This window comes from Procambarus clarkii, chromosome 50, assembly GCF_040958095.1.
Source record: "Procambarus clarkii isolate CNS0578487 chromosome 50, FALCON_Pclarkii_2.0, whole genome shotgun sequence".
Taxonomy (NCBI): domain Eukaryota; kingdom Metazoa; phylum Arthropoda; class Malacostraca; order Decapoda; family Cambaridae; genus Procambarus; species Procambarus clarkii.
In genome coordinates this window covers 7686013-7701871 of record NC_091199.1, presented here as the reverse complement: position 1 = coordinate 7701871, position 15859 = coordinate 7686013, and the positions used below count along the sequence as shown (strand labels likewise).

General features: G+C 45.7%; 1 protein-coding gene across 8 annotated transcripts in view; it reads left to right on the top strand.

Annotated features, from left to right (window-relative positions):
- Positions 1–15859, top strand: part of LOC123772653 (mucin-19) — a 213859-nt gene that overhangs the window by 95442 nt on the left and 102558 nt on the right. For all 8 annotated transcript variants that reach the window (XM_069303438.1, XM_045765919.2, XM_045765916.2 and 5 more), the window contains exons 3-4: positions 3345–3490; positions 6967–7150. In XM_069303438.1, coding sequence (XP_069159539.1) covers positions 3345–3490; positions 6967–7150 — 330 coding nt within the window. The remainder of the gene's footprint in view (positions 1–3344; positions 3491–6966; positions 7151–15859) is intronic.

Here is a 15859-nt window from a genome sequence, read left to right as displayed (position 1 = left end):
GTTACAGGTAGGCTGTTCCCCTTCATTGTGTACTGTCCCTTTGGTCTCCTGTCACCTGATCCCATTTCCATAACTTTACATTTACTGGTGTTAAACTCCAGTAGCCATTTCCCTGACCATCTCTGCAGCCTGTTTAAGTCCTCTTGGAGGATCCTACAATCCTCGTCTGTCACAACTCTTCTCATTAATTTTGCGTCATCTGCAAACATTGACATGTACACACACAAACATTGTGTGTGTGTGTGTGTGTGTGTGTGTGTGTGTGTGTGTGTGTGTGTGTGTGTGTGTGTGTGTGTGTGTGTGTGTGTAGCGTGCGAATGTATGTGTGTGCTTTTTTTTATGCACTTAATGAACACTTTCGGCCTAAAAAAGTTTGCAAAATTGAGTTTGAGCTGCTGGGCTCCGCCTTTCTAAGTGTTGGACCTTTACCACGGCAACTCCCAACTGTTTGCCTGCTACACAGTTGTTTCTGCGTGACACAGGTGCCACCGTCACCCTCAGCCACAGGTGCCACCGTCACCCTCAGCCCCAGGTGTCACTCTACATTCTTCTCGGGACGTTGACTCCTAAAATGGCGATGTAAACAAAAAACACGTGGCCGACTGACGCTGTTGCATAAGGTATAGAATTGTAGTCATTTAAAAAACCAGGAGTCCAGCTGTTGTTGGTACAGGTTCTGGTGGTGAGAGAGAGAGAGAGAGAGAGAGAGAGAGAGAGAGAGAGAGAGAGAGAGAGAGTGAGAGTGTATGAGGAGATAGTGAGAGTTGGGAAATACCTGATAATGTTGAAGGTCATTACATCCCTGTACAGGTAGGCTTCTCTTTGTTTAATGTCCGCCCGTGGGAACCTTTCCCCCTACATCCTCTCCCAATCTCCCCCCTCTCCCTCCCTCTCCCTCTCCCTCTCTTCCACTCTCCCTTCCTCTTTACAATACATTGTCCATCGTTGGGCAAAGCTTCCAGCATCACACTACCTCACCATTATTCATCACCATTAACAATGGTAGAAGCGTCGGCTCCACTGTTCTTGCGAGGCTGACTTTTGATGTGGTGAACTCGACTGAATTGTTCTTCATATGTTGCCGTGATAGTGTCGCTGCTCTTGCTGCTGCTGCTGCTGCTGCTACTGCTATCACTATGCTGCTTCTGCTGTCACTGCTGCTTGTTCTGCTTCTATTACTACAGTTATGTCTCTGCTGCTACTGCGGCCCCGACTGGGGGCTACGTAGGGTGTTCCTACTCCGCCTGACACTCAAGCCACACAGACTATTATTCGGTGGAAATAAGAGGCTCCACAACGGGGTACAATCTAATCACTGGCCACAATCAGACCAGTCATTGGGTGCTTAAGGGGGTCAGGCGTTGAGCTCATACAGCCCCATTCATTGTCACGAAGCAGGCAACTCTGTGGATACAAATGAGTCGCTGAATTTGCATAAAGAGCCTATTGAGAACGAACAAGTCACTCACGTGACAAACTGGCCACTCAGTGAGTATAAATGGAATTCATAAACATAAACAGTCCACTCAGCAAGCATAACCCGTGCACTGAGGAAGCATCCGTGTGCACAGAGCCTTTCCACATAACTCATGCCTCTTATTTCTGGGACTAGCCTACTGGCCTAATGGCATGCCTCTGAACCTTTTCCAACTTCTTCTTGTGCTTGACAAGATACGGGGCTCCATACTGGGGCCGCATACTCCAGGACTGGCTTTACATATGTGGTATACAAGGCTCTGAAGGATTCCTTACACAGGTTTCTGAAGGCAGTTCTGATGTTAGCCAGCCTCGCATACGCTGTCGATGTTATTCTTGTGATGTGGGCTTCAGGAGACAGGTTTGGTGTGATATCAACTTCTAGATCTTTATCTCTGTCCGTTTCATGAAGGACTTCATCTCCCTTTCGGTATCCTGTGTCTGGCCTCCTATTTCCTCCGCCTAGTTTAATTACCTTACATTTACTTGGGTTGAACTTTAGTAGCCATTTGTTGGACCATTCCTTCAGTTTGTCCAAGTCATCTTGTAGCCTCATACTATCTTCCTCTGTCTTAATCCTCCTCATGATTTTTGCATCATCAGCAAACAATGAGAGGAACGAGTCCATTCCCTCTGAGAATAGACTTGTTCCTAGAGAGAGAGAGAGAGAGAGAGAGAGAGAGAGAGAGAGAGAGAGAGAGAGAGAGAGAGAGAGAGAGAGAGAGAGAGAGAGAGAGTGAGAGAGTGTGTGTGTGTGTGTGTGTGTGCGCGCATGTGTGTGTGCGTAAAAAACATGAGCTTGTAACCGTTCTAAAAATAACAGATAAACTACACAATAATTTGGTATAAGTATACATTCTCTTCAGGAAATCATATGATAAACAGAGCGATATACGAGTATACATATTGTATAACATTGTAAAACACGAGGGAATCTTTTTACAACATTTGGCAGTTTACATGTCAACATGTTGACCAGACCACACACTAGAAGGTGAAGGGACGACGACGTTTCGGTCCGTCCTGGACCATTCTCAAGTCGATTGAGAATGGTCCAGGACGGACCGAAACGTCGTCGTCCCTTCACCTTCTAATGTGTGGTCTGGCCAACATGCTTTAGCCACGTTATTGTGACTCATCGCCTGCTTATATGTCAACATGTGAAGTATATAAATTATATTAAAACAGTTATAATAATAAGAAGATTATTATTATTATTATTATATTCTGATAATTTGGTTTTCATACACTAAGTATTGTGTATTTCCTTCACCTTCATTCAAGCATTACGGCGCTATAATATGTTTAATTATGATTGGCATTATTTATTATTATTATTATTGCTGCACTTATTATCTCGTCTGAATTATATTTTTATTATAGGTTACCTAAAATAGAAAATTAATAATATATATATATATATATTATATATATATATATATATATATATATATATATATATATATATATATATATATATATATATATATATATATATATATATATATATATATATATATATATGTTCAAGAAAAGTTTGTATGAGGTCATTTGGATGGCCATAGGCCTTTGCGGGCCATCTTCCTAAAATAATAGTACTCACATAAAGAGTTTGGTCAGTCGTACCAAAATGGATTGTTGTACCCAAACGTTCTCGTTTTCTATTAGTGAATTAGTCCTAATAGCCTGGAACGAAGCTGGGAACAAGTAAAGAACCTAACAATTATGGGCCTTATATAGGTTATTAGTTCTCTCTGTCTGTCTGTCTCTCTCTCTCTGTCTCTCTCTCTCTCTCTCTGTCTCTCTCTCTCTCAGCACGTATAATAACAGTTGAGTAACGACCCGCGTCTCATCTTCTCCCCCCACAGAGAGCGGGAAGCGCGCCATGATGGAGTTCTACGTGAACACTCTCACCAGCGACAGTGACACCGGCTCCGACTCCTCCACCACCGCCTCCACCAGCGACTCCGACACCGACAACGACGACGACGGCGACGTGGGCAGGTCTTATCAGGTGAGTGGAGGGGCGTCCACCTCCTGGCGAAGGCCAGAGACCACTGGCTGGAGTACTATGTGTGTGTGTGTGTGTGTGTGTGTGTGTGTGTGTGTGTGTGTGTGTGTGTGTGTGTGTGTGTGTGTGTGTGTGTGTGTGTGTTTGGGTAATTACACAAGACAATTGATTGGTTGATAGTTGAGAGGCGGGACCAAAGCGCTGGAGCTCAACCCTTCCCCCTCCCTCGCAGCAAGCACAATTAGGCGAGTACAACGAGGGCAGGTGTAAGGGAAGGTAGGGTAACAGCTGAGGTGGCTGAGGTAATTACCTAAGTTTAATTACCTAAGTGTAGTTACAAGATGAGAGCTACGCTCGTGGTGTCCCGTCTTCCCAGCACTCTGTCATATAAGTGCTGGGAAGACGGGACACCACGAGCGTAGCTCTCATCCTGTAACTACACTTAGGTAATTACACTTAGGTAATTACCTCAGCCACCTCAGCTGTTAACCTCCCTTGCCTTACACCTGCCCAGCGAGTGGTTCCTGACACTACGTTATCTCCCAAAGCCTTCGTCTTGGTCGTTAAGGTGATAAGATATGAGAGGTGAACGACAGCAAGTGTGAGTGATCGTAGTGAACGTGCCGGAGGATTAGCGTAGGGCACCTCACAACCTGTCAGGGCCAGGGACGTTATGATGATAAAACCCATCTTGAAGTTATCTTGAGATGATTTCGGGGCTTAGCGTCTCCGCTGCCCGGTCCTCGACCAGGCCTCCTTTTAAAAGTTATAATTATAACAATCATAGTAATAATAACTTTATATTATATGAGTGTTGTCGAATATAGGATCGATGCGGGTGAGCTGAGAGTATGCATATTACACCCGTATGGTCTATATATGTGTTGTATTGATCTTTGCTATCAGCTTTCCCCTCTGCCTCTGAGGATGCTAGATTGAACGCTCTGTCTCTTTGGTCCCGCCTCCGAACTGTCAGTCAACTGGTGTACAGGTTCCTGAGCCTATTGGGCTCTATCATATCTACATTTGAAACTGTGTATGGAGTCAGCCTCCACCACGTCACTTCCTAGTGCATTCCATTTGTCCACTACTCCTGACACTGAAAAAATTCTTTCTAATGTCTCTACGGTTCATTTGGGCACTCAATTTCCACTCAATTTCCACGTGTGTCCCCTTGTGTGTGCGTGTATTTTAGTAATTGTAATTTTAGGAAGTAGTCACTTTTGTAGATGTGTTGTTAAATATTATTGAACGGATTAGATTAATGATTCTATAACGGATCTTCATATTTATTAGGTATTTCTTCAATTGGAAATAAGTTGAGAACTTCTCTAAAGCTCCCTGAAGAATTTGATTACGCCCCCCCCCTTCTCCCTCCCCCCCTCTCTCTCTCTCTCTCCCTCCCACTCTCCCCCCCCCCCTCTCTCTCCCACTCCCACTCTCCCCCCCCCTGCTCTGCTATCTGTTAAAATAAATATTATGTGGTCAATGCGTCACATAGTTGGCAGAGGTCCAAATTCTTTAGCGATAACCGCAGCGGCCGGCGGCTCCCCCCCCCCCCTCCCCGCTCACCTCTGCCCGCGTCTATATGCCAACAGTTACCTGTAGAGGTATTCCGGGCTATTCATGCCCGTGCCCGCAAGCAACAGCCTGGTGGACCAAACTCTCAGAAGTCAAGCCTGGCCTCGGGCCGGGCTTGGGGAGTAGAAGAACTCCCAGAACCCCATCAACCAGGTATCAAGTAGGAACTGTCGACGCTTCGGTCCGTCCTGGACCATTATCAGGTCGTGTGTGCTTGATAGTGGTCCAGGAAGGACCGAAACGTCATCGTTTCACCATCTTGTGGTGTGTGGTTTGGTCAGCGTTAGGTCATATCTTAATCCCACGTGTATGTAATTTACACTATTTAAATGCAATGGTCGTTTAGTGAGGACCCGACGCGTTAAGGCTACCAGTATCTGGTTGATGGGGTTCTGGGAGTTCTTCTACTGCCCAAGCCCGGCCCGAGGCCAGGCTTGACTTGTGAGAGTTTGGTCCACCAGGCTGTTGCTTGGAGCGGCCCGCAGGCCCACATACCCACCACACCCCGGTTGGTCCGGCACTCCTTGAAGAAAACTATCTAGTTTTCTCTCTAAGATATCTACCTTTGTGAACACCTTTTGTACTTTAGAATACGGCTGTCTCCTGCCTCTCTGTATCCTAAAGAACATTTGTATTGCGGAGTATGATCACGTTTCTGATTCAACAAGTGTGGGTCTGGAGCCAGATTCACGAAGCTGTTACGCAAGTACTTACGAACGTGTACATCTTTCCTCAATCTTTGACGGCTTTGGTTACATTTATTAAACAGTTTACAAGCATGAAAACTTGCCGTTCAACTGTTGTTATTGTTATAAACAGCCTCCTGGTGCTTCAAGAGCTCATTAACCGTTTAATAATTGTAAACAAAGCCGCCAAAGATTGAGAAAAGATGTACAGGTTCGTAAGTGCTTACGTAAGTGCTTTCGTGAATCTGGCCCCAGGTTCGTAACTGCGTAACTGCTTCCTGAATCTGGCCCCTGGGCTTGAGCACAGTCGTACGTGGAGCCGGCTCACAACCTATTGGATCCAAGTTCGTTTCCCGGACAGGTCGAAATATTGCACATTTTGACGAGTAGGTGTAACATTCTGTCGCACCTTATGCAACTATTATTAGAACATCAATATCTTTAGACAATTATTCAGTTGCTCCTCACAAATACTCCTTAGAACAAACTGTTCGGTCTGTGTACGTGTCGGCGCCTTAAGATGTACCAACTAGTTTAGTCCGCCTGATGGTCTAATTTTCACGTTTTCTCTGGCCTTAGTTTTCTATTATTCTTAATGGTAAACTCACTTAAATACGATTTTTTTCTTTTTTTGCTGTAAGTGACCTCATGGATTATCATATTCGGGGACATGAAGCCTGTAAGCTTACTTTAGGCTCCTCTAGATCAGCTATTAACTTTTCCCAGGATGCAACCCACAATAGTCTCCCAGCTTTCTAGACCTTTCAACTGTGACCAGACTGTTTGCACTTGCTACTGCGCCACGGGGCTCTCTATAAAAATAAAAATAAAATAAAATGTTTATTTAGGTAAGGTACATACATACAATAAATTTTTACAAAGATTGGTTGACTTATAGGTAGAGCTAGTACATACAATGCCTAAAGCCGCTATTACGCAAAGCGTTTCGGGCATATTACTGGCATCGGGTTTCGCTTGCCCGAAACGCATTGCGTAATAGTGGCTTTAGGCATTGTATGTACTAGCTCTATCTATATATCAATCCATTAATGTAACATCACTTGTATGTACCTTACCTGAATAAACATATTTATTTATTTATTTATTTATTTATAAATGGTATGTTTATTAATTTGTATGGGTGTACTTGCCCGTGATGGTGTACATGTGAGAGTATGTGTCTAACCATTGTGGTGTGTGTGGTGGCCGCAGGTGACGGCTCCGGGAGACGGGGTGCTGGCCACCATCGAGGAGGACGCTGAGGAAGACTCCGGAGCCGAGAGTTCCGGCCACTGGCTCTTCTCGGCGGACAACACCGACACAGACTCCGTCATCCACCTGCCGGCGGTGCTCGAACCCCCGGTCCACGCTCACGATGTCCACCAGGCGCTGCAAGGTAAGTCGTAGGCAGTGATGAGAGGGGGTTACCTTACCTGGGGGTGCTTCCGGGGCTTAGCGTCCCCGCGGCCCGGTCCTCGACCAGGCCTCCTGGGGTAGTGGAGTTTACATAACAGTGCTTTTACGAGTGACTACTGGAGAGTTGTTGTTATAGATTTAGCTACTGGGAACAAAAACTTGCAAGTAGCACGGGCTATGGTGAGCCCGTAGTGGACTTACCTGGCACAGGAGCGGGGCTGTGTATGTGTACTGGGGAGTGATGTCCAGCACTTTTAAGCCACTTTACTGCCCTTGTTGTACCTGTTGCATCTTATTTGATATTTCTTTGTTGAATCAGGTCTTAAAGATGTTTTATTCCCCCCTCAGTATCGTGTATGCAGTGATCATAGCTCCTCTGTTCTCTTCTCTAAGGTTGGAAAAATTTAGTTTCTTCAATCTATCCTCTTAGCTAAATCCTTTTAGCTCTGGCAAATAAAATGTTCATAAATTGGTATTTTTACAGTTTTGGTTCTGTGCTTTTCTAGGTTTGAATACCAGGCTGGTACTCCGTATTATAAATTTACCTGAATTTACCCGAAGGCTATCTCTTTAGTGGCCACAACGGGAATAGGAAGCCGGCGGCTTTTCAAAAGTCCCCTCAATATTCTTGAAGATTTTTCAATTGCATTTTGAACTGTAGTAAGGTCTTAACAATTATGGCTTCGGCGGTTTCATGGGTTTATAACCCTATGGGTGAAAGATCTTAAATAGGCCAAAAATAGATGGTGGTGGTAGTTGTGGTGGTGGTGGTAATAGTAGTGATGTTGGAACAGCATTGTTCGAAGCCTGGAACAACAGAACGAGGGGTCATAGATGGAATCAGCAAATAAGTCACAGGAACGTCAGAAATAACTTTTTTGTCAGTGTCAGAACTATCAATAAGTGGAACAGGTTAGACTTAGAAAGTCACAGGAGCTAATTCGATTCAAAGTTTTAAGTGTAAATATGATAAAAGTGTGAGAAATGAGTCGTTGCATTAATCTAAGAACGTACCGAAGGCGGGGCCAGGAGCCTAGCTCCACCCTTCAAGCACACCTAGGTGAGCGCACACACACACACACACACACACCTGTATGTGTGTATTCACCTGAAATAGGTGAGTACACACACGTGTGTGTGTGTGTGTACTCACCTATTTGTGCTTGCAGGATCGAGCATTGACTCTTGGATCCCGCCTTTCCAGCTATCGGTTGTTTACAGCAATGACTCCTGTCCCATTTCCCTATCATACCTAGTTTTAAAAGTATGAATAGTATTTGCTTCCACAACCTGTTCCCCAAGTGCATTCCATTTTTCCACTACTCTCACGCTAAAAGAAAACTTCCTAACATCTCTGTGACTCATCTGAGTTTCCAGTTTCCACCCATGTCCCCTCGTTCTGTTATTATTACGTGTGAACATTTCATCTATTTCCACTTTGTCAATTCCCCTGAGTATTTTATATGTCCCTATCATATCTCCTCTCTCCCTTCTTTTCTCTAGTGTCGTGTCTCTAGTGTGTGTGTGTGTGTGTGTGTGTGTGTGTGTGTGTGTGTGTGTGTGTGTGTGTGTGTGTGTGTGTGTGTGTGTGTGTGAACAAAATAATAATAATAAAAAAATAGTAGTTAGTAACAGTTCATTGACTGACAGTTGAGAGACGGGCCGAAAGAGGAGAGCTCAACCCTGCCGCAAGCACAACTAGGCGAGTACAAGTAGGTGAATACACACACGTATCACTAATTAACCAGCAGTTGCCGCAGTGGAGAATTACGACGAGCAGTGTAGCCAAGTGGCATACGTGAGAGGTGGTGGTGGTGGTGGTTTGTGTGGTGGTGGAAACCAAACCTGGCTGCTGAAGTAAGTACACATCAGGTAGATATTACCAGCGGCATCTGCATGGTTAGCCAACGTGAGAGTCTTTAGGAACCCGAGCAAAGTGTCATTCAGGACTCTTGTATACTGCATATGTCAGACCAATTCTGGTATATGCAGCGCCAGCGGGGGGAGGGGGAGTTCAAACGTAACACGAGGCCGAATAGCTCAGGAGAATGGGAGCCCTAGAGCTGAAGCTTGGCTCACCCAAGCCCAGGTACATGTATACACACACACACACAGTGTCAAACACCTCTTGGTTGTCAGTTCTTTGTCCTCGTTTGAACAAAGAATTGGAACAATTCCTGACGTTTTCTGGAAATTGCTTTATTGAAGGATTTTCAATTTCAGGTTGAAATTGAAATTGTTAAAGTATAGATTTCCGTGAGGTCTGATTAAGACCTTTTGTGCCTTAGTAATTCTTTTGTGCTACCGCTCACAGGATGAGTATGGGGTGCACAATAAACTACCGCTCACAGGATGAGTATGGGGTGCACAATAAACTACCGCTCACAGGATGAGTATGGGGTGCACAATAAACTACCGCTCACAGGATGAGTATGGGGTGCACAATAAACTACCGCTCACAGGATGAGTATGGGGTGCACAATAAACTACCGCTCACAGGATGAGTATGGGGTGCACAATAAACTACCGCTCACAGGATGAGTATGGGGTGCACAATAAACTACCGCTCACAGGATGAGTATAGGGTGCACAATAAACTACCGCCCCCAGGATGAGTATGGGGTGCACAATAAACTACCACTCACAAAATGAGTATGGAGTGCACAATAAACTTAATTTAGGCTTATTGTGCCCCCTATACCCACAGGATGAGTATAGGGTGCACAATAAACTACCACTCACAAGATGAGTATGGGGTGCACAATAAACTACCGCTCACAGGATGAGTATGGGGTGCACAATAAACTACCGCTCACAGGATGAGTATGGGGTGCACAATAAACTACCGCTCACAGGATGAGTATGGGGTGCACAATAAACTACCGCTCACAGGATGAGTATAGGGTGCACAATAAACTACCGCCCCCAGGATGAGTATGGGGTGCACAATAAACTACCACTCACAAAATGAGTATGGAGTGCACAATAAACTTAATTTAGGCTTATTGTGCCCCCTATACCCACAGGATGAGTATAGGGTGCACAATAAACTACCACTCACAAGATGAGTATAGGGTGCACAATAAACTAGCCACCTCCAGCGGCAACAATCAAGTAAAAGCCTAAACATTTTTTTTGACCATTAAAAAAATGTAAACACTTTCTTACGCGTTACAAAATTCCTGGTTTCATTATTTTGAATGGATAAATATGTGAAGATAGCGCTAAGCTGGCATGGCTATACAGTCCATATTTTCAGCAAGATATCCCCCACACTTCCAAAACATTTGACATAAACACATGTTCAAGGGATAAACAGATCATGGCTTTCTCATTGGCTGCCGCTCGACGCAAACATTACCAGTCAGAACTTACGGAGCGCCGGGCCATTAAGGCACACGATTGGTCGTTTTGGTAGACTGTGTGAGACACAGGGAGGTGTACCCCTATACTAAGACTGACCAGGTGGTTCACGCGAGTGTCGCCTGTGTAGTGTCGTTGAGTGCGGAGTGCGTGTCCGCTATCCCTGGCTTGAGTGCACACTATGGAGAGTATTGGTTAGTGTTATTGCGTGTGGGTGAGACACAGGGAGGTGTATCCCCAGACTATAAGTGTATGGTGTGTAAGACTGACCAGGTGGTTCACGCGAGTGTCGCCTGTGTAGTGTCGTTGAGTGCGGAGTGCGTGTCCGCTATCCCTGGTTTGAGTGCACACTATGGCGTGTGTTGGTGAGTGTTGTTGCGTGTGGGTGTTTAAGGTGTTGTGAGGCCGGGGAGCAGACACTCCCCGGGTCGGAAGCTTGACTGGTTAGCGACCATCTGCTTCACGCGTGTTGGGGAGTATTGTGTTAGCCCGCCAAACACACCACGGAACCACAACGTTGCTACAACGTTAGAACAAGTGTTAACACCTAACAAGTTGTAATAAGCAATATATTAAGTTGTAGCAATGTTCTAATACGTCATAAAAACGTCATAAGAAGATGTAACAACTTTATTACGAGTTGTAACAAGCGGGAAATAGGGAAAGTTACAGTGTGTTATGTTAGGCTTTTCCTACAGGTTACATTTAGACACAACTACGGATTTCACTGATTGATTGATTGATAAAGATTAAGCCATCCAAAAGGTGGCACGGGCATGAATAGCCCTAAGTGGCGGCCCTTTTGAGCCATTACCAGTATCAGATGATGATACTGGAGATCTGTGGAGGTGCGACTGCACCCTGCGTGACGGGAGATGTCTCCCTTGTGAATGTGTTAAGATGAAGACGTAGCCACTGAAAAGGTGGCACGGGCATGAATAGCCCTAAGTGGTGGCCCTTTTGAGCCATTACCAGTATCAGGAGATGATACTGGAGATCTGTGGAGGTGCGACTGCACCCTGCGTGACGGGAGATGTCTCCCGTGGGCTTTCACTGAACCTACAACGTTAATTCTACGTACAATAGCTACTATAAAGGACGTGTACACTGTTAACGGGTAGTTAAACAACTAGCCTTGCCTCACATTGTTCGATCCCTGAGTCAGGATTCGTCAAACAGTTTCGCATCTACTTGCGAACCTGTATCTCTTTTCTCTTATCTTTGGTGGCTTTGTTTACATTTATTAAACACTTTACGGGCATGGGAACTCGGCTCGTCCTCGTTAGCAAACGTCCCGTGCTCGTTAGTCCAGCCGCCGAATGCACAAATCCACAAGGGCCGTGACGAGGATTCGAACCTACGTCCGAGAGCATCCCAAACGCTGCCTTAATCGACTGAGCTAAATGGTAAAAAAGAGTTGAAACCAGACGTTCTACTGAACTTGGATCCTGCAGCCTCTCCGAGACACAAACCAGGGTTTTACACAACTCGCCCCCCCTGCACTCGAGCACTTAATGCCCCGTTTATGAATGAAAAGCATTTTACCACGATACACAAGTGATGACGTATGTACTTTACTCGAAAAGTGCTTCGTTCACGACTTATCGAAGCGCCAGCCCGTCCTCCAAACAAAGATCCAAAAGTGATTCCATGCACCCGCCAAACCCCCTGTTTATGAATGAAAAGCGGTTTACACACGACTCAACTGCTGACGTTCGAACATATCCGGAACAAGTGTTTCACTGACGAATTTTGTTCGAATCACAACGCTATAAATGCTTCACCCACGTACTACAAATACAAATAATCGCCAACAGAACCTAAACACCTAACCTGACCTATCCTATGCCTATATAAGCACAATATGCTAATATATTATAATATTAATTTATATTTGAGAAAATTCCCGTTTTGAATGAACAGCATGTTAAAATTTATGAATGCGTCTGTGGGGTTGACCGCTGAATGTAATGGACTTGAGTCGAGGATGGGTTGCGAAGCGCACCTAAATGCTTCACGCACGTACTACAAATACAAATTATTTTCCTAACCTGGGCCCTAATTACATACGAAATCAATATAATAACACTTTGTATAATACAATGCGGGGCCTCGTAGGGGCCTCGTAGCCTGGTGGATAGCGCGCAGGATTCGTAATTCTGTGGCGCGGGTTCGATTCCCGCACGAGGCAGAAACAAATGGGCAAAGTTTCTTTCACCCTGAATGCCCCTGTTACCTAGCAGTAAATAGGTACCTGGGAGTTAGTCAGCTGTCACGGGCTGCTTCCTGGGGTGTGTGTGTGTGTGTGTGTGTGTGGTGTGGAGAAAAAAAAAAGTAGTTAGTAAACAGTTGATTGACAGTTGAGAGGCGGGCCGAAAGAGCAAAGCTCAACCCCCGTAAAAACACAACTAGTAATGCGGCGGCAGCTGGGACGAACACAGCTTGAAAATGGGCTGAAGACATTCATAAAGTCACCATAGAAAATGGTAATTAGTAATAAAATGACCCACATTTAATACAGTGTAACTTAAGTAATTTTTCAGCTACAAATATAACTGCCAGCTACAACTACTCCACTAACTGTAAGGACAACTAGAAGTACACAACAATTACAAGTAACAAATCTATAACGAAGAACAATATCTTGAACACATTTAACTCAAACGACATGGCCTTGAAGGTTCCAGTGATGAACGTTGAGGAGACCATAAGTACGTGAAAGTCAAGAGCTAATGTTAACTGTGAATTATCTAGACACGCGGTCCAGTTACTTGTAAGAGTTCTTACATTCATGTAAAGCTTCCTAGAGCACGCATAGCGTTTCCCTGAGGTGCCGGAACAACCGTGGACATCTTCAAGAGGAAACTAGATTTATTCCTTCAAGGAGTGCCGGACCAACCGGGCTGTGGTGGGTATATGTGGGCCTGCGGGCCGCTCCAAGCAACAGCCTGGTGGACCAAACTCTCACAAGTCAAGCCTGGCCTCGGGCCGGGCTTGGGGAGTAGAACTCCCAGAACCCCATCAACCAGGTATATGTGGGCCTGCGGGCCGCTCCAAGCAACAGCCTGCTGGACCAAACTCTCACAAGTCAGGCCGGGCTTGGGGAGTAGAAGAACTCCCAGAACCCCATCAACCAGGTATCAACCAGGTATCAACCAGGTATCCTTAATCCTAATTGTTCCCCGAAACACGACCCGCCAAATAGTTTAACAACTAGGTACGCATTCACTGCTGGGTGAACAGAGGCTACAGTTAAGGAACTACCCTAGACTAGGGTAGATCTAGGAAGTAATAGTGTGTGAGCGCACACCACCTAGTTGTGTTTGCGGGGGTTGAGCTCTGGTTCTTTGGTCCCGCCTCTCAATCGTCAATGAACTGGTATGCAGATTCCTGAGCCTATTGGGCTGAGAATCATATCTACATTTGAATCTATGTATGGAGTCAGCCTCCACCACAACACTTCCTAGAGCATTTCATTTACTAACTACTGACACTGAAAAAGTTCTTTTTAATGTGTACCCTTAAAAAATTCAACTGGATGTAAACTATTTTGTATACAAGTGTAGATTTGTTTAAAGAAAATCGCCATTGATAAGCGTATGTTAAATTTTGTTAAATAACAGGTGTTCTAGGATGGGCGGCATCTCCCACGTGTTCACTACTCCTGTGCTGAACATTGTTCCTTCCATAACACAGCCGTGTTCCGGCTCCTGCTTCACGCCTTTGCTATTGGTTGTTCTAGAAGGACTTTGTCTTCCGTCTTGTCGTGTATCTTGTCGTGTGTTAAGTGTGTTTTAGTAATGGTCTGTATTTTATTTGTGCTTGCAAACTGTGATTTTTGTGTGTTATTGGTATGTAATGCGGACACACTTGTATCTGTACTGGTGAGTGGGTGGTGTGTGTTCTGGGAGGGTGTTGCATGACGTCTTGTGTGTTCTGGGAGGGTGTTGCATGACATCTTGTGTGTTCTGGGAGGGTGTTGCATGACGTCTTGTGTGTTCTGGGAGGGTGTTGCATGACGTCTTGTGTGTTCTGGGAGGGTGTTGCATGACATCTTGTGTGTTCTGGGAGGGTGTTGCATGACGTCTTGTGTGTTCTGGGAGGGTGTTGCATGACGTCTTGTGTGTTCTGGGAGGGTGTTGCATGACATCTTGTGTGTTCTGGGAGGGTGTTGCATGACGTCTTGTGTGTTCTGGGAGGGTGTTGCATGACGTCTTGTGTGTTCTGGGAGGGTGTTGCATGACGTCTTGTGTGTTCTGGGAGGGTGTTGCATGACGTCTTGTGTGTTCTGGGAGGGTGTTGCATGACGTCTTGTGTGTTCTGGGAGGGTGTTGCATGACGTCTTGTGTGTTCTGGGAGGGTGTTGCATGACGTCTTGTGTGTTCTGGGAGGGTGTTGCATGACGTCTTGTGTGTTCTGGGAGGGTGTTGCATGACGTCTTGTGTGTTCTGGGAGGGTGTTGCATGACGTCTTGTGTGTTCTGGGAGGGTGTTGCATGACGTCTTGTGTGTTCTGGGAGGGTGTTGCACGACGTCTTGTGTGTTCTGGGAGGGTGTTGCACGGCGTCTTGTGTGTTCTGGGAGGGTGTTGCATGACGTCTTGTGTGTTCTGGGAGGGTGTTGCATGACGTCTTGTGTGTTCTGGGAGGGTGTTGCATGACGTCTTGTGTGTTCTGGGAGAGTGTTGCATGACGTCTTGTGTGTTCTGGGAGGGTGTTGCATGACGCCTTGTGTGTTCTGGGAGGGTGTTGCATGACGTCTTGTGTGTTCTGGGAGAGTGTTGCATGACGTCTTGTGTGTTCTGGGAGGGTGTTGCATGACGCCTTGTGTGTTCTGGGAGGGTGTTGCATGACGTCTTGTGTGTTCTGGGAGAGTGTTGCATGACGTCTTGTGTGTTCTGGGAGGGTGTTGCATGACGTCTTGTGTGTTCTGGGAGGGTGTTGCATGACGTCTTGTGTGTTCTGGGAGGGTGTTGCATGACGTCTTGTGTGTTCTGGGAGGGTGTTGCATGACGTCTTGTGTGTTCTGGGAGGGTGTTGCATGACGTCTTGTGTGTTCTGGGAGGGTGTTGCATGACGTCTTGTGTGTTCTGGGAGGGTGTTGCATGACGTCTTGTGTGTTCTGGGAGGGTGTTGCATGACGTCTTGTGTGTTCTGGGAGGGTGTTGCATGACGTCTTGTGTGTTCTGGGAGAGTGTTGCATGACGTCTTGTGTGTTCTGGGAGGGTGTTGCATGACGTCTTGTGTGTTCTGGGAGGGTGTTGCATGACGTCTTGTGTGTTCTGGGAGGGTGTTGCATGACGTCTTGTGTGTTCTGGGAGGGTGTTG